At 42.9% G+C, this 25,463-nt stretch overlaps 1 protein-coding gene across 3 annotated transcripts in view; it reads right to left on the bottom strand.

Annotated features, from left to right (window-relative positions):
• SNX30 (sorting nexin family member 30) overlaps positions 1–25,463 on the bottom strand; it is a 117,836-nt gene that overhangs the window by 56,885 nt on the left and 35,488 nt on the right. For all 3 annotated transcript variants that reach the window (XM_047068060.1, XM_047068064.1, XM_047068073.1), the window contains exon 2: positions 6,652–6,843. In XM_047068060.1, the coding sequence (XP_046924016.1) occupies positions 6,652–6,843 (192 nt within the window). The remainder of the gene's footprint in view (positions 1–6,651; positions 6,844–25,463) is intronic.

Here is a 25,463-nt window from a genome sequence, read left to right as displayed (position 1 = left end):
GTTTTGTTTTTGTTTTGCAAATTCAACACTTTAGAACACCTAGCACAGATCCACAGGGCAATCAATCCCCCCACCCCGCAGAGCATCTGTCCATTGGGCCTCATCTTACCACAAAAGAACTCTTATTCCTCAGGAGCTGATGTGCCTAACTACTGTGGCCTGGAGCCCCTCCAAAGAATTCCCATTCAACCCAAAATTTACAACCAGTTTACTCTAGAGACATTTGGTCTTCATCAGAAATGTCATCTGTCCAAGCCATAGCCGGATCCCCGTCCCTTCCCTGCAAAGGGCCCTCTTCCCTTGTCAAATATTAGCCAGCTAATCTCATCCTGCTTCAAAACCCTGCTACCCTAAGAGGGTACCTGAGAATCATGACCAGGGAGGCTTCTGGTCTCTCCTCACGCTCCTCGGGGCTTCCTTTCTCAGAGCTTCATTTTACACCAAGCCCTTCTGGAACACCCATTCCGTAATTAAATTCCTGTCCTTCTTCCACTTATTCAGATTCTGAAAGCTGGCTCTCCTCTGGGACTACAGCCTCCCTGCTGTCCCATCAGGTAGAACGCTGCTCATTTTCTCACATCTCACAAACTCCACGCCACCCCCCAAGACCAAGAGGTGCTGTTGCTATCCCCTTCACTCCACACTGCTCCCCAGCCCCATGAAAACCCTTCAGAGGCTCAGGCCATCAAGGTATGTGTCTCTATACCTCTCACACCTGTCATCTGCTGACACCCATCCTTTTCCTGATTCCCAGAAGACTCTAGTGCCTAGCTCTTGGGCTTCCTTTCCAAAGCCCTTCCAGAGTCTGGGTGCCCCTGAGATCCAGGTGGTTCATGCACACAACACCCACCTGTGAGCCACCAGCGTCTCCTTCCACTCCCATCAGGCTTTGTCACCTGGCAGAAGTTCAGACCTCCCTCTATCTAACCAGCACCTCCTGTATTTCAGACTCTTCCATTTCCCGACACCCTTGGTTCTGCAGCCTCTTGGAACCTACAATTCCTTGACATTCTGTCCAATCCCATATTTACTTCCTTTCTTATTCAGCATCAATTCCATAACCTATCCCCTTTTATTTGCCAATATCCTAAATATCCCTTTCCTAGTGTCCATTCACACGACTTTGGCAAAAATGCAACCGTGCACTTCCTGCTTACTAGACCCAGGTGTGTGAGCACGCTCCTGGAGGAAAAGCAACATCGGGCAAACACACTAACTGACACAATAAAATCTACCACTGGACCCTCAACACTGCCAAGTAGTCTCATACTTCCTTGGTCAGCTCTTTCTCTCTCATTTTCCACATCAGTTAATGAGAAGCCTGTAGAAGTCTTGAAAACTTCTCAGCCTTACTTCTAAACCTCCCCTTCCTTCTTAGCAGAAGACCTCGAGGGAAAACTGCAGCTAGAAGCACAGAGCCCTCAACTTGCTGCCACAAAAACCAAACAGGACAAAAATTCCCTTCCTCCTCTAGAAACAATGGAAAAAGTATACCTCCCCCAAAAGAGGCCACTCATTCCATCCACTTCTGCTCAGGCTATTCGCCCTCTCTGCTCTGCGGCTTCCATCCTCCCCTCCAAACTTCACCTGAATGTCTCCTCTAGCAACACTGGGCTCTGGGCACTTACACAGGTCATGTCCATCCTTAAAACCAAACAAAAAGCGCCCCCCTCCCTTCAAGTCCGCACCTCCTCCAGCTCCTGTTCTCACTTCACCTGCAAACTGCCAACACTCGTGTCTTTCTTCTCACTCACTCGAACCCACTGCCAACTGGGTTCTGCCCCACGACCCCAGGGCAATTGCGCTCACCACAGTCACGGATAGCCCTCTTGTCATCAAATCTAACGCCCGCTTTGCAATCCTTGTGTATCCTTGATCTCTAAGTGGCACCTAGCCTGAGAAGAGCCAGTTGGGGCACAAGACTTGGTGCTTACTAAGGAGATGGGGTAAGAGACAAGAGGAGGACAGCTCCTAAAGGAAGCTGAAGGCTCCTGTCTATTTCCACTTCATCAGTTTCAACAGCCAAGCCAGGTAGTAGACGGTGCACAGTGCTGGGGAAGTGGGTGGAGCCATCCCTCTCTGGAAAATCATGCCTTGTGGAAGTACAGCATAGACAGATCTGGATTCAAGTTCTAGCTCCATCACACATCAGCTGCATGTCTTTGAGTAATTTTCTTAATATGTCTGTGTCTCCGTTTCCTCATCCACAAAGGAAAAACACCACCTATACCTGCTTCAGTGAGCGGTATACAGAGGATTAACTGACAATATATTTAAAGCACTTGGCACGAAATAAATGGCAGCTCACCCATATAGCAGAGCACTGTTGTCGTCTTAGAAGTGACAGCATGACGGTGTGCTTACTGGCATTTGCTAGCAGAGAAAGATGCCGCACCACATGCAGTGAATGGGCAGCCTGCAGAATACTCATTTTCGTACGTGGATAGAGACAAATTGCTCAGAAATTTAGAAATGATTATTTCCGGCTGGTGAGCTTATAGATGCCCTTTTATTTTATTGTTTTAGCTTACTTGAATTTCCTAGTTTCTCTACAACAAGCACGTATTACTTAGATAAAATAAAAGGTTTCTGTTACAAAAAAAGCACAGCACCAGCACATGGTAAGTGCTCAGTAATTAGTTACTATGATGATGATACTTTCTAAAAGCCTGCAGAGAAGAGCCAGGGTCTGCCTGCTTGCCTTGAAAATGCCCAGGCTGGGGCGCCTGGGAGGCTCAGTCGGTTGAGCGTCCGACTTCGGCCCAGGTCACGATCTCGCGATCCGTGGGTTCAAGCCCTGCATCGGGCTCTGTGCTGACAGCTCGGAGCCCGGAGCCTGTTTCAGATTCTGTGTCTCCCTCTCTCTCTGACACTCCCCTGTTCATGCTCTGTCTCTCTCTGTCTCAAAAATAAATAAACATTAAAAAAAAAATTAAAAAAAAAAAAAAAAAAAAGAAAATGCCCAGGCTGGCTCCCCACCAGACTGGAGAGGGAAGGTGCCCATGACTTGGGTTGGGGTAGAGAAGGGCTCTGCCTGCATTGGCTCTCAGTCCTAGGCTCATTTTATCTCAAGCAAAAGCAGCTCTCTACTTTGTCCAGCTTTGGTCATCAGGAATCTGAAGTAGGACAGGGGAGTCAAAGCTCAAAGTAATAAAGTATTTGTACAACCTCATCCTCTGACCACTATCTCTGCTAGAAAACCACAGCAGAAGTGGGGGTCCCAGGGCAAGACCAGTGTGTGAGACCCTGTGTTCCTGTTTGTAATCCTCCTCTCATCCCCACACATCACAGGGTGCGTGGCTACGTAGTGATATGTGTAGATACGCTTTAATGCAACGTTCAGAAAGAAGGTCCCAAATGCACCACCAAGACATTAACCTTGGTGTGATTACCTGAACCAGGAAAAGAAAAGGACTCTGGTTTGAGACAGAATTGACAGTAAGAAGTAAAACTTAATTCTGCAATGAGCTCACCCAGAGGTGGGAGCATCACAGAGAAGTGAAAATGTGGAATTAGAACTTGGAAAAGTTCTGACTTACAGGGAATCAAATAACCCCACAAAGAAGGGACAAAGACAAGAACACCGAGGAAAGGGGGTAAGGAAGGACGGAAACAGACGGGCACAGGGGAGAGCGGTGGCCAGCAGCAGGCGCCTGAGCCTGTGACTCAGTGAACAGAGGTCCCGCAGTACTGGCATTCTGGGAGGTCCGCTGCAGGGCAGAGGAGTCAAGGAGGGTGGGAAGTGGTAAGGCTGGCGAGCACTGCTGTGCCAGCGAGGCGGTCACCTCGTCATTCAGCTGTTTTAGAGCATAAATTTCAGAAAAACAGGTTTTGCATTTCGCTGACTACAGAGTAAAAAATACGTTGGCCCTGGGGCAAAAAACGGAAATAATTCACGGGAAGACGGGTATCAACCTAGGACCTCTGACGACCTAACATCCATCTAAGCATCTAGATCACTGCCTGAGAAATAACAGGCACCCGGGGACAACGGTGACAGGGGAAGACTGCGTGGATGCATGTACATGTGCACACATACGTGGACAAATTTTCTAATGCGAACCAGGTGCAGAAAGCGACAGGGCAGTAATAGCAAAGAAACGTCTGACAAAGGCTGAAATGTCCATAGGGAAAAGATACTCTATAATCATTGCATAAATAGAGATTAAAAAACTAAGCTCTCTCTATATTCATATGAACATGGAAAGGTCTTCAAAAATATTGTAGAGGGGAAGTTAGAAAACAATATTGCAGTGAAATCTGAATTATATATATTTTAACTATATATGCACATATGTAAACACAAAAAAAGACTGGGAAGGATGTATACCAAATTTCAACAATGGCAGCATTTAGCGAGAACAACTTAAGTGAGAAGGGCTAAGTGAGACTTGTATTTGGTCTTTATCATCATTTACTTTATTTTTCACAATAAAGTATTTATAGTACTTGTACAATTTTTTAAATGTTTTCGTTTATTTATTTTGAGAGAGAGAGCATGCAAGCCTGGGAGGAGCAGAGAGAGAATCCCAAGCAGGCTCCATGCTGTCAGCACAGAGCCCGACATGGGGCTCAAACTCACGAACTGTGAGATTACAACCTGAGCCGAAACCAAGAGTCGGAGGCTTAAAAGACTGAGACAGTGCTCCAGTACTCGCATCATTTTTTAAATATAGCACTGTCAGGGGCGCCTGGGTGGCTCAGTCGGTCCAGGATCCGACTTCCGCTCAGGTCACGATCTCGCGGTCCGTGAGTTCGAGCCCCGCGTCGGGCTCTGGGCTGATGGCTCAGAGCCTGGAGCCTGCTTCCGATTCTGTGTCTCCCTCTCTCTCTGCCCCTCCCCCGTTCATGCTCTGTCTCTCGCTGTCTCAAAAATAAATAAATGTTAAAAAAAAAATTCTAAATATAGCACTGTCATCCAATAAAAGATCAAATCTGAGTGTACTTTACTCTCTGCCTTTTTCCCCCCCAAAGAATTTAGACAAGTACAGAACCTACTAAATTTTCAAAATAAAAACTTAATTCAGGGGCACCTGGGGGGCTTAGTCGGTTAAGCCTTGATTTCGGCTCAGGTCATGATCTCACAGTTCATGGGATCCAGCCCCACATCAGGCTCTGTGCTGACAGTGCAGAACCTGCTTGGGATTCTCTCTCCCTCTGTCTGCCCCTCCCTTGCTCACACATACACACTCTCTCTCTCTCTCAAAATAAGTAAACTTTAAAATATTTTAAAAAATCATTTATTTTCTACAATGAAAAAGAGAAAAGGCACAGAAGAGAGAGGTATTCATAAACACTTCTCCTAATACCATTCACAAAGCCACCTTCAATCTATTAAAACTTCTAAAAATATCTGTAAATCCTTCTTCATCATGTGGCCTGTGGTGGCGGGGGAATACCAACAAACAGGATGGTTTCCTGAACAAAGTACTTTCTTTATTCAAAAATATAAAGTGATGACTCCTGAGATAGGTTGAAACTGTAATTAAGTCTTGGTCTACTGTACTGGGAAACAAATGACTCCATTTTCGGGTTTGTTTCTTTTTTAATGTATCCTTTTATAATAAGCTGGTAACTAAGTAAAACCAGTAGAAGTATACGTTTATGTATTGATATATATATACATAGCGATCAAGTATATTTTCTCCTAATAGTGTAAATATTGTTATTCTTCCTCTGGATCAGTGATTCTCAACCAGGAGTAATGTTGTCCCCAGGGAATACTTGGCAATGTCTGGAGACATTTTTAGTTGTCTCCACTGGAGGTTGGAGGTGGGTACTACAGGCATCTAGTGGGTAGAGACCAGGCATGCTGGGAAACATCCTACAATGCATAGGACACCCCCTCACACACACAACAAAGAATTATTCAGTCCAAAACATCAATACTGCCAAGGATAAGAAACACTGCTTGAAACCTAAAATTGTACTGCTACTTAAAATATTGAAAAAACAATTGAAAAAGTAAAGATACATTAAAGTTACTCTTTTATAAGTAGAATTAGCTTAAGAGTATGGATTTGAAAATAAAAATATGGGATTGATAGTCCTAAAAATTCAACTTAGAATCCTGGTTACCTACTTTGAAACAGTGAACAAGTTAAAGTCTCTGCCTCAGTTTCCTCATCTCTAAAATTATAACTAGAAGATCTACCTTTTAGGGTTGCTGTGAACATTAAGCCAGACAATCTCAGTACCCTGTCCACTACCCACCTAGCACACAGCAAAAATGCAATAAATATTTGTTCCTAATCTTCTCTTCTTCCCCTCCCCCTATGATCCATTTCAAATACACCAAATTACAACCATGGTCTTGCCAGAGATTTCGAATGATACAGCAATTCATAAATTTCAATAGTAATGTGATATTATTAACATTAAATAATATCATGACCAAAAATAGGTGAAAGTCGAGGGATTAAATGTTTTATTTGAAAGACCGCAGTCACAATTTCTCCGTTTTAAGATTAAAAATTCACATATAATCCTTTTAATCTGAATACATCTACTCTGTATCAAAAAGCCACATCCACCATTGAATGAAGGTGAATCGAGTCATACAAAGGGAAGGGAGAAAGCAAGAACCATGAAGGTAGGCCTCCAACTCATTAAGACCATTCAACAGGGGTGGAAGGTAATGACAGGACCTACTTTGGTGGTGATCCTATACGTAATGTAGGTCTCCATGGTACAGACATGCTTCTTGGGGTCATCAACTGTGACAAAGAGATCTCTGGTCTCACCATCAATGTCATCATCAAGCTGAAGTCTGTTGAGAAGGGAAGATGAAGAAGCTGGACTCGAAGTACCTGCTGGGGTACCACCGTTGGGCAAAATGAGATCCTGAAAGAGGAGAAGAGTCACCTTACAAATTAAATGAAAACACACATCTGGAGAACATCAGCAAAAGTGGCTGCTTTAACCAAACCAAGAAACATCTCTAAACATAAAAGTAATGTTCAAAGAAACTGATCCTTTCTTTACTTAACATTTATTTATTTATTTATTTATTTATTTATTTATTTATTTATTTATTATTTTGAGAGAGAGCACACGAGTGGGGGAGGGGCAGAGAGAGAGGGGAGAGAGAATCCCAAGCAGGCTCTGCACTGTCAGCGCAGAGCCCGATGTGGGGCTCAAACTCACGAACCGCCACATCATAACCTGAGCTGAAACCAAGAGTCAGACGCTTAACCAACTGAGCCACCCAGGTGCCCTTTATTTAACATCTTTTAAGTGAACAGGTCTTCTGTGACTAATAGAAACAAACTGTGGCAGTACTATACACCAAATTCATGCCAATTCATTGTCCAGCAAGCACTGGAGGAACCACCAGAAGCAAACAGTTGAGGGACAGAGAACATAACAGCCCCACCATCGTCAGACTTTGACAGAGAAAGAATGCCATGCACACACCGCAAGAGCATTCTCCTTTCCCCCTTTCTCAAGATCACCTGGGCCCAGGTAGACATTAACACATCGGAACCCTCTTAAATACTTAGCACATTTAAAAACTCAATCAGCCATCACAAAGAGACCACTAAACATTATGTGCCTCCTGAAAGCAGTTCCCACCACCACCTAAAAAGTATACTTGCCAAAATATTGAATCTGAATCCTGAATAAATCTCTAGACACAACATCAACTTGTAGGAAATATAGAGGAATGAGGGAGATATTAAACCATACTGTAAGTATGAAATCAGAAAAACCCATGCTGTATGAAATTAAAGAGAACCAAAGACCGAGCTTCTTCAATAAATAAACTGCAAGGAGACAGAAAGACAGAAGGAGCACCTAGAGATGTAAAGCGATCTGAGAGACCTATTGACACCTGCAGTGGATCCTGATTAAAACAAGACGTTAGGGGCACCTGGGTGGCTCAGTTGGTTGAGCATCTGACTTCGGCTCAGGTCATGATCTTATGGTTCGTGGGTTCGAGCCCCGCATCAGACTCTGTGCTGACAGCTCGGAGCCTGGAGCCTGTTTCAGATTCTGTGTCTCCTTCTCTCTCTGCCCCTCCCTGGCTCGCTCTCTCTTTCAAAAATAATAAACATTTAAAAAATGTTAACAGATTTGGTGATATTCAGGGAAATGTAAATACTGATCAGTTATTTGATGGAATTTAGAAATAGGTGTGATAACAGAAGTATTATGATTTTACAAAGACTTCATCTCTTAGAAATATATAGAAAAATATTCATGGATGAAATGATAGGATATGCAGTATTTGCTTCAAAATAATTAAGAATAGGTAGACGGAGATATAGATGATACAAGATGCCCCAAGGTTGATAACTATAGAAGCCAGTATCTGTAGGTTTCTCCTCTTTTGTATATGTATAAATTTGTCCACAACATACAAGTTTTCAAATGGCGGGAGGGGTACAAATGGCAGAAAAGAAAGAGATGGAAAATTTTTTAAATTATGGACCTCTTTTTAGGCCTTAGTGGGAAGCTACTTGATTAAATCATGTTCCTGCAATATCCAAAAAAGGTAGTCAGTCTTACCTCTTTTGGTTTTTAGGTTTAATAACAGACAAAGCCCTGTCTAGCAGTAGATGTGAACATCTATATGTCACTTTGGAGTCATCAGAAGGCAAAGACTAAGGAATACAATAAGAGACTGACACCATGGAAAAGACCTTGGAAACACTGTTGTCCTGTTGGTCATTAGATCACAAGTTGGAGATGGGGAGATGCTTTCCCTTGAATTCTCTCTTCTTGTCTGCAGGTTGGATATGACTTAGCCCTCAGGTAAGAGGACACAGAGGAAATGAGAGGTCAACCTAGCAGTCACATCCATGGGCTCTAGCTGGAAAGAGGGCTGTGACAAGGTGGAGTCTGGAGTCAAGGGCAATGTCACCCAACTCAATGGATGATGGAAAGTAAACAGATAAGGCACCTTCCTTTGTCTCCATTTCTAGAGTGCAGATTAATTTAGTCACATGCATGATTACACAATGTCAAAAATATTTTTTGTGATTGCTAAAAAAATTCCATATTCACAGAAGACCCCACTCTCCACTTCTCCTCAGCCCAAGGGCTTGTCAGCTGGGAAGGCGAACCCTACAGTAGCTGCCCTCAGTGTGGACGTGACTGTAGAACCTTAGCTACAGCAGCATCAGCTCATCTGACGGCCCTGTCAGCATACAGACAGGGCATGCAGTGGCCATACCCCAGCGTCTAGGGATCTGAGAAGACACCTTCTCTGGAGCTCTGCGATAATAACCATCGTGCCTCCATCATTTCAGTAAATATTTAAACACTGACCTCAGGCACGGCCCGCACCAGGCATTGCAGGGGCCCACCCCTACTTACGTTTCATCAACACTAGCACACTGGCCCTCAGAATGGCTCTGCCGATGGCTAAGCATTGCACAAGAGAAACAAAGAACTCAAAATCTTTAGACAGATAAGCCAACATGGGCTCTGACAGCAGCCTTCCACCATCTGGCCTGGACAGATCTTACCGGCCTTGTTTCTCACGACTTCAGTTCTGGAACCCACCATGCTGTTTCGTGCTCCTCACCTTTGCTTGCAAAGCTACCCCTCTTTTTTATGTAGTGGTCTCCAAGTATCTCACTTGAATCTGTTCAAATGCACCCTTCTCTTGGAATCCTCCATTGATCCACCCCCTAGCAGAAATTAGTTACTCCTTCTCAGTACTTTGAAGATACTACCACTGAAGCAGTTTTCAGGGTTTTGGGTTTTTTTTAAGTTTGTTTTATTTATTTTGAAAGAGAAAGAGCACACAGCAGGGGCAGAGAGAGAGGGAAAAAGAGAATCCCAAGCAAGTTTGCACTGTCAGCGCAGAGCCCGATGCGGGGCTCAAAGTCAAGAACCATGAGACAAGACCTAAGCCGGAATCAAGAATTGGACGCTTAACGACTGAGCCACCCAGGCGCCCCAGCAGTTTTCAGTTTTAATCATTTATTTACATATGTAACATCTACAAACACTGTGAGTCCCCAACAACTGTGACTGTGTCTTGTTCACCTCTGTGTGTGTGTGTGTGTGTGTGTGTGTGTACACATCTGTTTGCAGGTGTCCCAGTGACTCCAAGCCAACTTCCCTGACCTTTGCTCTGGGACCTCTGCCAATAACTTTCCAAAAGCAGCCCACACAAAGGTCTGAGATGTCTTGGCCAGACAGCGGGAAGTTAACTTGTTCTCAAGTCAGTTGGTGGGGGTAGGGGTGGGGGAGGGAGAGTCAGTCAAACAGACCTTATCACACTGAAGACTTTTTCCTCCCAGGACTACGTGACCAGGGAAACACTCATACCCTTACTATCAGGTGTTTCACGGAGTATTATGTAAGCACATATGAATAGTCGACGACCTACAAATGTCTATAATTTCCTAAAATGGGAGCCCCCAGCTCAGCTTTCAATGGCACATGTGCACACAGTGTTTCCACATTCTTTATATATACGTACACTATATATATATATATATGTATATATATATATATATATATGAAGACTATAATCTTTATACACACCCACAGATATACAGAGAGAGAGAGAGAGCACACATGCGCAAGTGCAGGGGAGGGGCAGAGAGAGAGGGAGAGAATCCCAAGCAGGCTCTGCACTGTCAGCACAGAGCCTGATGTAGGGCTCGAACTCACCAAACAGGAGATCACGACCTGAGCTGAAGTCAGATGCTTAACCAACTGAGCCACCCAGGCGCCCCTGTGTCCACATTCTTATTTCATTACAGCTCATGTCAGCCTTGTGATGGTTAGCAAGACAGATATACTGTCTCTGCCAAGAAGGAGGCAACTCAAAAAGGTTAGGTCATGTGTCCAAATGAAGCTAGTCATTGCTATGCTAAGAGCTGAACGCAGGTTTCTAGTTCTGAGTTCAAGGTTCTTATCAAGCTGAACGCCTTTTGTGTGGCTTTTTCCAACCCAACAACATCCCTCATGTCCACCATCTGGCCATAAATCCTTCTGGGTAAATATGAAGCTTCTGTTTTCAAAGCCAGTCAAGGAAAGCTAACACTTCCCTTAGGGTCTTAATACAAGTTACGCCCTCAAATGACTCCCTCTCAAGATATGGTCCCCATGAGAAGCAAATGTGGAGGGAAAATATGAAAATCAAGGGGCGCCTGGGTGGCTCAGTTGGTTGGGCCTCAGACTTCCGCTCAGGTCATGACCTCACGCCCTGAGGGTTCGAGCCCCGTGTTGGGCTCTGTGCTGATATGATAACTAGGAGCCTGGAGCCTGCTTTGGATTCTGTGTCTCCCTCTCTCCGTCCCCATCCTGCTCACACTCTGTCTCTCAAAAATAAATAAAGATTAGAAAAAATATTTTACATTTTTTTTAATGTTTTTATTTATTTTTGAAGGAGAGACAGAGACAGAGCATGAGCAGGGGAGGAACAGATAAAGAGGGAGACACAGAATCCAAAGCAGGCTCCAGGCTCTGAGCTGTCAGCACAGAGCCCGATGCGGGGCTCGAACCCACAAACTATGAGATCATGACCTGAGCCGAAGTCGGACGCTCAACCGACTGAGCCACCCAGGCGCCTCAGAAAAAATATTTTAACAAAAATATGAAAATCTAGGAAGAGAGGACAGTCCAGTACTCTAGCAGCAGGCATGCAACAGTGAGAGACCTAAGTTCTCGAGCAGGTGCTATGGGACAGCAGCACGTTTCTGACCAACATGAACCATGGAATGCGAGAAGTGGCAGAATCCTTGGCTCAATGCAAAAGGCTTCTGGTTCATTCTTGCTGCCCTAGGGTCAGGCTTCCATACTGCAGCCAGGCAGCTCTTTGAGAAGTGTTAATCAGAGCATGCCACTCCCCTGCTCAAAACTCTCAAAGACACCCACTCACACTCAGAATCAAATCCAACCTCCCTCCCATAACCTATGAGGGCCAATGTGACCTCACCATTCCCCCTGACCTCATCCTTGACGTTCTTCCCCTGCTTCACCATGTTCCAGATGCACAGGTCTCGGCTCACCTAGACCTGAGTGCTTCCATGTTTGCTGCTCACTGCACCTGGACCAGTCCTCTCCCCTCACATTCCCACGTGGCTGGCTCTTCTCTTCAAATAGGTTCCTGCTAGGGGCGCCAGGCTCAGTTGGTTAAGTGTCCAACTTCAGCTTGGGTCGTGGTCCCATGGTCTATGGGTTCGAACCCTGTGTCAGGCTCTGTGCTGACGGCTTAGAGCCTGGAGCCTGCTTCAAATTCTGTGTCTCCCTCTCTCTCTACCTTTCTCCCACTTGTTCTCTCTCTCTCTCTCTCTCTCTCAAAAATAAATAAACATTAAAAAAAATAAAAAAAAATAGGTTCCTGCCCAAATGACACCTTCTCAGCCCACAAAAATCTAAAAATACCCCTGCACCCCTCTATCACTTCCCAGAGCCTTCCCTGCCTTTATTTTAGTCACAGACTCTCACCATCTGAAAAGTTATTATGTATTGACTGACGGTCTGACAAGAGGAGAGACTTTGTCATATTTTCTTCTCCTCTACATAGTAGGCACTCAACATATATCTGATAAATGAATGAGTCTTAGAAATGATCCAACTCAATCCCTTGCCAGTAGAAGGGACTCAATAAAGGTCTGTCAAATGACAATGACACCGAGCCTGGCAATGACTGGGCAGTTCTGAACCCCAGTTCAGAGTAGACTCCGGCAAGTTTCTTAACCTCTCTATGCCCTAATCTCCTCGTTTATAAAATGGGTATAATGGGATTGAATTAGCTAGTACATGAAGCAGATGGAATAGTGCCTGGAACACAGTGGGTGCTACAACACTAGTAACAGACTAAAACACAAAAAACAAAAAACAACAAAAAAAGCCAAATCAACTTGCCTGCAAGTATTCTTGCATCCCCCTGTAGACTATGGGGCTGGGCTCACAACAGACACTTAACAAATGCTGCTGAAAATAAAAACTGTATGGGGAGTCATCGCTGGTGCCTCAAATACACTTTCCTTAATGATTTTCCTGTAGCTACAGTAACTCTTGTGAAAATTACAACATATAAATAAATGAAAACACCTCGTTGTTCCCAAATATTAACTCTCACCTAATGCAGGTTTCAGTTATAAGTGAATTTCTTCTCCCCCTCTACCCCTTTTTACCTAGGAAGAGAAATACGTACATGAGCTGCTACAGAAACCCCTCTGGTTCAAAGAATTTCAGTTACCAGATCCACTATCGTGGTCAGCCAGGCAGAAGACAGATTATTAAATTAACATAAATCACTGGCAAAACTCTATATTACATTATACACGTGGTTTATGAAAAGAAAGTGGTATACATTAGGAGTCAATATGGATTTGATTTTTAGAAAGTCATGCTTAGGGAAAAAAAAAAGGAGAGAAGGACAGAGACAAACCAAGAAAGAGACTCTTAACTATAGAGAACAAACTGATGGTTACCAGAGGGGGGTGGGGGGTGGGGAGTGTGTGAAATAGGTGATGGGGATGAAGGAGAGCACTTGTGATGAGCACCAGGTGACTAAAATAAAAACTAAAAAAAAAAAAAAAAAGTCCTGCTTAAACACTCGAAGCTCTCTTTTTGATACTATGAGAGGGAAGTGGGCAACATGATCTAGTTTCAGGAGAGCTTGATGTAAGGCGTCCTCACACTGAAGGGGAGAGTGCTCATAATGTACCTGACTCGTCTCTATTTACCTGCCTCCTGCCAGGCACACAGGAGATGCCTGAAGAATGAATAGGTCCTACAGAGACTGAACAGAACACTCCTGATTGTTGACTTTGTCGTAAAGTTGAATTTAAGCCCACTTTGGAGAATACAATCAAAGGGAAACTCTCAAAAATGTTCTGTTCAAGGATGTTCATAGCAGAGCAAAGAACACGGAGTGAACCCTGGAAAAATCCCAAAGGCTCGATAACCAGGAAATGATCGTGTTTATACTAATAGGAATGTTACACACTCATTTAAAGACTATAAAACTAGACTCCTAGATAAACTCTGTGAGCTGAGCACAGACACACCCTGCTCTCTCCCTCTTTCCATTCTCCAGATACTCACTTAACAAGCTACAGAAGGGAAGAGAAAGAGCAGTGAGGGGAAAAAAAGAAAAAGAAAAAGAAAAGCAGTGACTAGAATTGGACCAGACTGGAAACCAGGCAAGAATGCCATCCAAATGCTAAAACCTCCAAAGGTTTTCTACGGGATATAATTGGGACACAAGTGAGGAAAAGAACTAAGAGGTATCTTTAACCCATGTCCCTGAAGTCACTCAAGGTTATCAAGGTTTCCTAAGAAGTAGAAAATGCCCTGAAGCCCTCACCTACACTCTAATTTGAAAGTGCAAACTTCTGGGGGAATGGGCAAGTGGGAGGGCCAACAGCGGGGCAAAGGAGGACCACCAGAGTATCTGGCTGCTGTGGACAAGGGGATGCCAAGCACAGGCAGATACACCGTGTAAGGACCACCAGCAAAGGGTGTCTGCCCACACACACTGCTTCCTCTCACCATGAAGGGTAGAGATGCAAATGCAAGCCAAGAGCCAAAGGAACATGAAGGCAGCTGGCCAGCTGCCCTGGGCAGATCCAACCAACCACAGAGACCGCAAACTGAAGGAGCTGGGCTCCACCGAGATGGGGAGAAACCCCAAAACAAGAAGGAAGCCAGGCTATGCTGGATCCAGATGCAGAGAGAAATGAGGCCAAGTTTCCCTGAGTGACTATCCAGGACCCTGGCTTTCTTCCTTCTGACTCTTCCCCACTGCTAGATCACTCAACTGATCTGGCAACTGATAACCTAAGATCTGAGAAGACAATTCTAACATCATGGGGAAAGAGAGGGGATCCATTAATTCACTTGTTCTGATAGGTGGCAAATGGCAGGCCTGCATTACCTCATTAGACACAGGAAAACCTAAAAATATATCCAGCCTATCTTCGCTCATCATTCAGACCCAAGAAGACCAAAACATGAAGAAAGTAGCCCAGTCCTCAAGAGCAGATAAATACAAATATGTATGATTTACCTCATGAAATAGAACACTTTAGGCTCTAACAAAAGTCAAAACTGGAAGAGGGAATAAAGAAGCTAAAGTATAAACTGAAAACAGAAAAGAGTAAATATTACAAGCCAAACCAGAATATATTTCTTCTAAAAGATGAATTAGATCAAGTAAAATTTAGGAAGTCTGATCAATATACAGTGGTGGGGTAGGGAGAGGAAGAGGCAGTAACTATTACCTCTTTGCATGATTATAAATTACAAGGATGGGGCGCCTGGGTGGCTCGGTCGGTTAAGCGTCCAACTTCAGCTCAGGTCACGACCTCACGGTCCGTGAGTTCGAGCCCCGCGTCGGGCTCTGGGCTGATGGCTCAGAGCCTGGAGCCTGCTTCCGATTCTGTGTCTCCCTCTCTCTCTGCCCCTCCCCCGTTCATGCTCTGTCTCTCTCTGTCTCAAAAATAAATAAACGTTAAAAAAAATTTTTTTAATAAAAAAATAAATTACAAGGATATGCTGTGAAAAACTATGCCAATGAACTTGCAAGTCTAGATGAGATAGATACCTTTGCAGGAAAATACATGGCCAAAATGAAATTTAGTTGAGGTAGAAAATCTAAATAACCACAGAACTGCTGTCACAGAACTTTTACTGAAAGGTAAGCTAAGCCCCATGGTTGTACAGCTCAGCTCCACCGAAACTCAAGGAGCAAGTTCTGTTTTATCCAATTACTCTAAGACACATACTTTTAAAAAATGGAGAGGGGTGCCTGGGTGGCTAAGTCATTTAAAGCATCTAACTCTTGATTTTGGCTCAGGTCATAATATCACAGCTCATGGAATCAAGCCCCGCATGCTGTCAGCATGGAGCCCGCTTGGGATCCTCTCTTTCCCCCTCTCTCTTTCCCTCCCCTGCTCGTGCTCTCTCCCTCTCTCTCAAAATAAATAAATATTGGGGCACCTGGGTGGCTCAGTCAGTCAAGCGTCCGACTTCAGCTCAGGTCATCATCTCACAGTTTGTGGGTTCGAGCCCCGTGTCAGGCTCTGTGTTGACAGCTCAGAGCCTGGAGCCTGCTTTGGATTCTGTGTCTCCCTCCCTGTACCCCTTCCCACTTCTGAAATAAGCAAACATTAATAAAATTAAAAATAAATAACTTTAAAATTTTTTAAAGAAATAATAAACCTTTTAAATCATTTTATAAGGATTAACTATATCTGATATCAAAATACCAGTACAGAAAAGGAAATTAGATAGAAGTGTAAACATGTCAATAAAGTAACAGCAAGTGGTATATTAAAAGAATTTTTAGGGACACCTGGGTGGCTCAGTCAGTTGAGCATCTAACTTCAGCTCGGGTGATGGCCTCATAGGTTGTGAGTTTGAGCCCCGTGTCAGGCTCACTGCTGTCAGTGCAGAGCCTGCTTTATATCCTCTGTTCCTCTCTCTCTCTTTGCCCCTTTCCCCTCATGCTCTCTCAAAAATAAATAAACATTTTTAAAAAAAGAATTTTTAAAAAGAAGAATATATCAGGGCACCTCGGTGGCTCAGCTGTTTAAGCATCTGACTCTTGATTTTGGTTCAGGTCATGATCTCACATTCATGAGATAGAGCCTCATGTTGGGCTCTGTGCTGCGAATGGAGTCTGCTTGGGATTCTCTCTCTCTCCCTCTCTCTCTACCTCTCCCTTGCTCGCATGCTCTCAATCTCTCTCAAAATAAATAAACGTTTTTTAAAATAAACTAAAATAAGTAAAACTCAATTAAAACAAGCATATTCACATACAAAATTTTTTTTAAAAAAGAAGAATATATCAGGATCAAGTCAAATATATTCTAGGAAATCAAGAGTAATTTAACATTAGGAAATCTATTAATGTAATTTATTATGTTAACTGATCACATAATCATTGTTGAATATAATCATGTCCTTATTGGTATCAGTCATTGGTAATGAATTGGTATCAGCCATTCCAATAAAATCTCAAAGTAAAATTAAGAAATTAAAGTAAAGTTCAAACGTAAAGCAAACAAGCTCAAAGTAAAAGCAAATAAGTGAAACTTCTTTGCAGTTGAATTTCTGTACACTAATAATGAAGTAGCAGGAAAGAGAAATTAAGGAAATAATACCATTTACAATTGCATCAAAAATAATAAAATATCTAGGAATAAACTTAATGAAGGAGGTAAAAGACTTATAATCTGAAAACCATAAAACATTGATGAAAGAAACTGAAGATGACACACATAAAAAATATTCCATGTTCATGGACTGGGAGAACAAATACTGTCAAAATGTCCACACCACCCAAACAACCTACATATTTAATACAATCTCTATCAAAATAACAATAGCATTTCTCACAGAACTAGAACAAATAAGCCTAAAATTTGTATGGAACCACAAAGACTCCAAATAGCCAAAGCGATCTTGAAGAAGAACAAAGCTGGAGGTATCACAATCCCAGATTTGAGGTTGTACAACAAAGCCATAGTAATCAAAATGGTATGGTAGCGGCACAAAAACAGACACATCAGTGGATCAAAATCTACAGTCCAGAAACAAACCCATAATTATATGGTCAATTAATCTACGACAAAGGAGTCAAGAACACGCAATGGGAAAAAGACAGCTTCTTCAACAAACGGTGTTGGAAAAACTGGACAGCTACATCCAAAAGAACAAAACTGGACCATTTTCTTACACCACACACAAAAAATAAACTCAAGATGGATTAATGTGAGACCTAAAACCATAAAATTCCTAGAAGAAAAACATTGGCAGTAATCTCTTTGACGTAATCTCTGTTTGGCCAACAGACACATGAAAAGATGTTTAATGTCACTCATCATTGGGGAAATGCAAACAAAACCATAATGAGATAATCACTTCACACCTGACAGAATGGCTAAACTCAAGACCACAGGAAACAACAAGCGTTGGGAGGATGTGGAGAAAAAAGGAACTGTTGCATTCTTAATGAGAATGCAAACTGGTGCAGCCACTGTGGAAACCAGTAGGGAGGGTCCTCAAAAAATTAAAAAAAGAATTACCATATGACCCAGTAATTCCACTACTAGGTATTTACCAATGAAATATGAAAACACTAAATTTTAAAAGATATTTGCACCCTACTGTTTATAGCAGCATTATTTACAACAGCCAAGATATGGAAGCAACCCAAGTCTACCCACAGATGAACAGATAAAGAAGATGTGGTGTAAGGGCACTTGCATGGCTGCATGGCTCCGAGGGTTAAGCATATGACTGTCGATATCAGCTCAGGTCATGATCTCGCTGTCATGGGATTGAGCCCAGCGTCAGGCTCCGCCTGCTAAGTGCAGAGCCTGCTTAGGATTACCTCTCTCCCTATCTCTCTGCCCTTCCCCTGCCTGTGCGCTCTCTCACTCTCTCTCCCAAAATAAATATTAAAAAAAAAAGATTATATATATATAATGGAATATCAGCCATAAAAAATAATGAAATCTTGCCATTTGGAACAACATGGATGGATCTTGAGGGTACAATGTCAAGTGAAAGAAGTCAGTCAGAAAAAGACAAATAGCATATGATTTCACTCATATGTGGAATTTAAGAAAGAAAAAAAAGAAAAAAAAGGGAAACAAAAACCAGACTCTTAAATACAGAGAAAAAACTGGTGGTTGCCAGAGAGGAGGTGAAAGAGGGATGGGTGAAACAGGTGAAGGGATTAAGAGTACTCTTATCATGATGAGCACTGAGTAATGTATGGAATAGTTGGATCATTATATTATATGCCTGAAACTAATATAACACTGTATGCTAATTATACTGGAATTAAAAAAAAAATTTAGTGTTTATTTTTGAGAGAGATAGACAGAGCATGAGCGGGGGAGGGGCAGAGAGAGGGAGACATAGAATCTGAAGCAGGCTCCAGGCTCTGAGCTGTCAGCCCAGAGCCTGATGCAAAGCTCGAACCCATGAACCGCGAGATCATGACCTGAGCTGAAGCCGGCACTTAACCTACTGAGCCACCCAGGCACCCCTAATTATACTGGAATTTTTAAAACAAATACATAAAATTTGTTTAAGAAACAAAAACAATACTGGTTCCATGACAGATTTTTCCAGGAACCAGGCTGGATATGATGAGACTTTTAAAGAGAATGCGGAGGGGTAGGGGAGAAACAAAAAATAAATAAATAAAGCTCCTAAATATCTTTAAGAGTTTATATCAGAAAACATCAACAATGAACCTTGAAAACATTCCGTGAAAGAAGCCAGACATCAAAGACCACACATATCATTCCATTCATGGGAAATGTCCAAAACAGACAAATCCTTAGAGATAGAAAACAGATTTTTGGTTGCCAGGGGCTTGAGGGAAGGGAGAACAGGGAATCAGATGTTTGATGAGTATAGGACTTCTTTTGAGGGTCACAAAAATATTCTGGAATTAGACAGTAATGATGTGTGCACAATGCTGTGAATACACTAAAAACCACTCAACTGTATACTTTAAGATGGTGATTTTAGGGTACATGAATCAGATCTCAATAATATTTGGAAAGCAACAAACAATATGAAATATTAAAGGCCTGTCTACTAAATTCAGAAACAAGATTCTGATACCTAATATCACTCCATTATTCAAATTGTTCTGGAGACTCTAGCTAATGCAATGATGCACATACACTAGAGCTCCACGTACTGAAGTATTTAAAAAGAATACTTAAGAATACTTAAGCTCAGTTGGTTAAGCGGCCGACTTCAGCTCAGGTCATGATCTCGCAGTTTGTCAGTTCGAGCCCCGTGTCGGGCTCTGTGCTGACAGCTCAGAGCCTGGAGCCTACTTCAGATTCTATGTCTCCCCCTCTCTCTACCCCTCCCCTGCTCACGCTCTGTGTCTCTCTGTCTCTCAATAACAAATAAACGTTTAAAAAAAATTTTTTTTTAAATACTTAAAAACATGCAGTGATCCATCATATCACTCCATGGCAAGAAGTCAGTTTCCCCCAAAATTATATGAAATTTTAATAACCATAACAGAGAGAAAATGTATTTAAAACATTTTAAAATGATCAATCTGAATTGCTGTAAAGTACTGAACTAAACAGTGTTCAGGGACAAAGGAGAGGACATGAACTATATGGTAGATGGCATTATCATTTGCAGTTATTAACTTCCTTCCTGTACGGGGCGTCTGGGTGGCTCAGTCGGTTAAGCGTCCGACTTCAGCTAAGGTCATGATCTCATAGTCCGTGAGTTCGAGCCCCGCATCAGGCTCTGTGCTCAGAGCCTGGAGCCTGCTTTGGATTCTGCGTGTCCCTCTCTCTCTGCCCCTCCCCTGCTCATACTCTGTCTCTCTCTGTCTCTAAATAAAAACATTAAAAAAATTAAAAAAAAAAAAGAGGACTATACATTCTTACCATTGCCAGGTGACTGCCCACAGGGAGGGCACATCTCCACCCCACTGCCTTCTGGTTTGGCTATGTGACTTGCTCTGACCAATGGCACATGAGCAAATGTGACACACATACCAGATGGGAGCAGACACTATTAGAGCCGCTGCATGTTTCCACCAGCTCTCTTGTTCTCTCTCCTCTGCCCTGAAGCTGGCATGACCCAACTGGGGCTGCTCCTTCAGAATGGAATACTTGTGGACAAGAGCCATAGTGACTGACTCATACCCACCGACACATACCGTAACCTAGAAATTAATAATGTTTGCTGCAAACCTTTGAATTTTTGGAGTTACTACCACAGCAAGGCTGACTAATACATATAATTATACAAATTCCTATATAATTTTTTTAAATCTAAGTATGGAATAGTGAGATGAACAATATGAAACTTTAAGATGTAGAAACATATCTTTTTTTTTTCTCATAGAGTTATTCAAATACATCTTAACTCTATTTCCTAAATTCCAGGACCCTACTTGCTTATTAGCAGGAAGCTCAGTCCTCCTTCCTTTCTACTCTCTGCCCTGGAAACCCTATCACAAATATTCTCCAAAACCTCAAGGTTGCTTGCACAAGTATCTCCAAGTTCCCAAGACCCACAAGTCTGCAGTTTCTAGGTTGGCATCTTCCCTGAACATCTTACCTTTTCTAGCTTTGGATTCTTGACAGTTTCTTTTTCTTCCTTTCTTTCCTTTCCTTCCTTCCTTCCTCCCTTCCTCCCTTCCTTCTTTCCTTCCTTCCTTTTCTTCTTTTATTTTAGAGAAGGGGGGAAGGACAGAGTGGCACAGAGAGAGAGAATCTTAAGCAGGCTCTCAGAGCCTGACTCAGGCTTCAATCCCACGACCCTGGGATCATGACCTGAGCTGAGACCAAGAGTCAGGGGTGCCTGGGTGGCTCAGTTGGTTAAGCATCTGACTTTGGCTCAGGTCATGATCTCATGGCTCGTGGGTTCACACCCCACATCAGGCTCTTATACTGATAGCTTAGAGCCTGGAGCCTGCTTTGAATTCTGTGTCTCTCTCTCTCTGACCCTCCCCTGCTTGCACTCTGTCTCTGTCTCTCTCTCAAAAATAAATAAACATTAAAAAAAAAAAAGTCGGATGCTCAACCAACGGAGCCATCCAGAAGCCCCTGGACCATTTCTTATGAGGTAAAGACTCTTCTTTAGACATGGGTTAAGAAACTACCTGTTTCAGGGTGCCAGGGTGGCTCAGTCAGTTAAGCATGGGACTCTTGATTTCTGCTCACATTACGATCTCACGGTCTTGAGATCAAGCCCCGTGCCAGGCTCAGCACTGGGTATGGAGCCTGCTTGGGATTCTCTCCCCCTCTCCCTCTGCCCCTCCCCTGCTTGAGTGTGTGCACTCTTGAAAGGAAGGAAGGAAGGAAGGAAGGAAGGAAGGAAGGAAGGAAGGAAGGAAGGAGGGAGGGAGGAAGAAAAGAAAGAAAGAAAGAAAGAAAGAAAGAAAGAAAGAAAGAAGAAAAAGAAATCACCTGTTTCAAAGCTTTATTTATAGATTAATAAAGCTGTTTAGAAACTGAAAATATTTGCCTAGATTTTCTATCAGAAAACCTGCCCTTCAAGTAAAATCCACCGACTGGCTTCATGCAAAAGAAGGCCTCCAACGAGAACACAGTGAAGCCCAAATGAAGGAGGACAAGTCTACATTCTTTGGCTAAGATTCCAATGCTTTTTCTAAAAATCTCCAGACTAACAACCATTTCTCCAGACATTCTTGTGATTCTTAGGAGCAAGGGTTTTTCTCCCATCCTCAGATGAATTTAAACATGACCCCTTTTCATTCCTTCTAAGGAGGAAACTCCGTTTCAACCACATATTGAACACCTAACACACATTAGCTCAAGTGTTGATGCAGAGCTACCACACAAAAACAAAAGGGCAACCAAACACTTTAAAAGTGTTTCAAGGACTCAATCCAGCTGGACGAAGGGGCATGAGAACCTCTACAGGTGCAAGGCAATATGAGTCCTAATGCAAAACAAAGGAGGGGGACAAAGGATGTTGGGGCAACGTGAGAAGGAGAACAGTGAATTTGCCCACAGGCAAAACAAAGCTGTGGGAGACCAAGCTGAGAAATCACAACCCTTGAAGGAGGAGAGGTATTTTCAAAAGTCTGTCCCTAACTGAATGGTTACTATGACTCATAACACAAAGGTTTTGCCTCTATTGCTAGCCAGGTATGTGCAGGCCATCTGGAGGACTCAAAAACCCAGGAAGGCAGCTTTCTAAAAGTGTGGGTTAAACTGACTGGGTGGCTCAGTCAGTTAAGTGTCTGACTCTTGATCTTGGCTCAGGTCTTGATATCAGGGTGGTGAGTTCAAGCCCTGTGTTGGGTTCCACGTTGGGCATGAAGACTACTTAAAATAATAATAATAATAATAATAATAATAATAATAATAATAAATAAAATCAAAATGTGGATTAAATCTCCCCAAAAAGCACATATTCAAAGAAAATGTGACTCTCCCTAAAAACCTGCTCTTTTTTGCCCATGTTGACCTACTCTATCAATTAAAAGCTAGGTAAAGACATTCCCCCACTGACGTTTCTGCATCAAATTACACAAGGGTCTGGGGCATAGAACCCCTCAGAGACCATCCAAGTTGTCTGAGTCAGATATAAGAAAAGCCTTAGAAGTGGCATGCATGAGGTCACGTAAGTGGAAATGCCAGGAATCCAGGTCTTTGGTCTCTATTCTAGGGTCGTGCTACACAACCTAGATGCTTCCTCCTTGTATCTTACATAAGAAGGTGAGTGATGTAGACAAGCAGAAAAAAGATCAATTGAGAAAAACTTACATTATGATTGGTAACCAACAGAGGATAAGTGACATTTCATAAAGATCAGGAAGTTAATCTACTGTGATACTGTCTAAGGTCCTCCTTTATACGTTCTTCCTACCCAAACCCACTCCTTCCACTTTGATCTGTAACAAAAGAAGCAAAGAAGGAAGATCTGGGCTTAGAGTCCAAATGACCGGGCTTGCATTCTGGCTTGGCTCCTTGCCAGGCCTGGGGTAAGGCACCCAATCTCTCTGAGCCCCCATGTCTCCATCTAGACATGGAGGGTGTACATATTAAAGAAAAACCATAACGTGCCTAGAAGAACCCCTCAATAAATGTTGGTTCTTTCCCATCCTTCGCGAATATCTCTTAACTGTACCATTCATTCATCTTACAAAACCTGGGTCTAGGGGCACCTGGCTGGCTCAGTCGGCAGAGTTGTGGGTTCAAGCCCCATGCTGGGTATACAGATTATGTAAGAATAAAATCTTTAAAAACAAAAACAAAAACCTGGTTCTGATTTTCACATTTTCGTGCTACCATGTGACACAGTACTACACATCTGGATGCGCTCCGTATTCGATGGAACAAGTTAAAATTTAAAGAAGGGGCATTTTTAGTTTTCAGAACAAGGACTTGGAGGAAACAATATACTATACATAGCTGAATATGTACTAGGTGGCCAAATACTTGTTGATTAACCGTCTTTCCAGACCAAACATTTTCAAAGGCAACAATCTTTCAAGTGAGAAGCAGAACAAGGCAGGACTCAACTACCAATATCAAGTGCCAGGGGGCTACTGTGCAGTCCTCGCTTACCGCCCACACCCCTCGGCTATGCCTAAAAAGCCTAGCGCACTGGGGCTCCTAGCTGGCTCAGCCAGTGAAGCATGTGATTCTTGATCTCGGGGTTGTGTGTTCAAGCCCCATGTTGGGTGTAGAGAGGACTTAAAAAATAAAATCTTTAAAGAAAAAAAAAAAGCCTTGCACATTTAGTAAAACTAAAAGTGTCCTTGCCTCAAAAATTACTTCAAGTATACCATTCCTCTCTAACAGGGACTCTTTCTCAGGAATGCATAAGCACCGCATGCCAAAAATTTATGTGCAAATTTCTGTGTGTGCACATGGGAATTTGAATCCTCCTTCAGAGAGAACCTACCATTTTTAGAGTCCCCAAAATACCCACGGGGAAATAATAAGCACTGTGGATTCTAAACTCCTTAAATTAAAAAGAGGAAACAGAAGTACATTTCAACTTCCATGAGCTCCCCAACTTCAAACTGCCATCTTGTAAAGTACCCTCACATGCCATGATTTGTGACCCATATACCCTACTTTTGGGGGTGGAGATATTCTTAAACCCTCAACCCAAACCTAAAACTAATCTGAGACGAGAATTTGTTAAATTAGAAAGAACTATGTGACTAAATTCAAATAGGTCACGCTTGCTGAAAAAATGTTTTTTAAAAAAGATGTTTATTTATACTTGAGAGAGACACAGAATGTGAGCAGGGGAGGGGCAGAGAGAGAGAGAGACACAGAATCCGAAGCAGGCTCCAGGCTCTGAGCTGTCCGCACCAAGCCTGATGCAGGGCTCGAACTCACGAGCTGTGAGATCGTGACCTGAGCCGAGGTCAGACACTTAACAGACTGAGCTGCTCAGGCGCCCCCCCCCAAAAAAGTTTTTACCTCATTGTTTTTCTCCTTGTACAGGATGCATACATAGTAGTCTCTCAATACGACTTTTGTGGCATTCAGCACAGTCGTTTTGATTCAGGAATCTGCACTTTACCACAAAGGAGCTAAAAACTTTTTCTGTGGAACTCTTCAAAGCCTGAGAAAAGGTTTCCCCACAGCATCCCATTGAGAAGGCTTAAGTGTGTCCGGCCCTTACCCCAACGTGCAAATGCATTTCCAGACTTGAGATCCACCTGGCTGCTCCAGATCTAATTCCCACATTCCTGCTGACGTGACTCACACCGGATGTGAGGGATTTCTTTTAATTCCCAAGGTTAATTGATTCACTGGCATAGAAAAAGGCACTCAATAACTGAGAGTCTGATCACAGTCTAAACAGTAAAAGAAAAAGCAGGAATAGAACATCCTAAACCAAAACAGCTCAAAAGAGTTTTGCAACTAAGTAGCCAGACAAGGAAAGCAGAAAAATGACAGGAAAGAGGGGCATCCAAGAAGAGGGCTTTAACAAGGTCAACTGGCCCTCTTACGTGGGTGTTCCCAGCTCAGAGGCAGAAATAAGCC

This window comes from Lynx rufus, unplaced genomic scaffold, assembly GCF_022079265.1.
Source record: "Lynx rufus isolate CCGP_SWC_20201006 ecotype Redwood Valley unplaced genomic scaffold, mLynRuf1.p SCAF_10, whole genome shotgun sequence".
NCBI classification, from domain to species: domain Eukaryota; kingdom Metazoa; phylum Chordata; class Mammalia; order Carnivora; family Felidae; genus Lynx; species Lynx rufus.
Note: the sequence above shows the minus strand (reverse complement) of the source record. Positions and strands in the feature narration are given on the sequence as shown.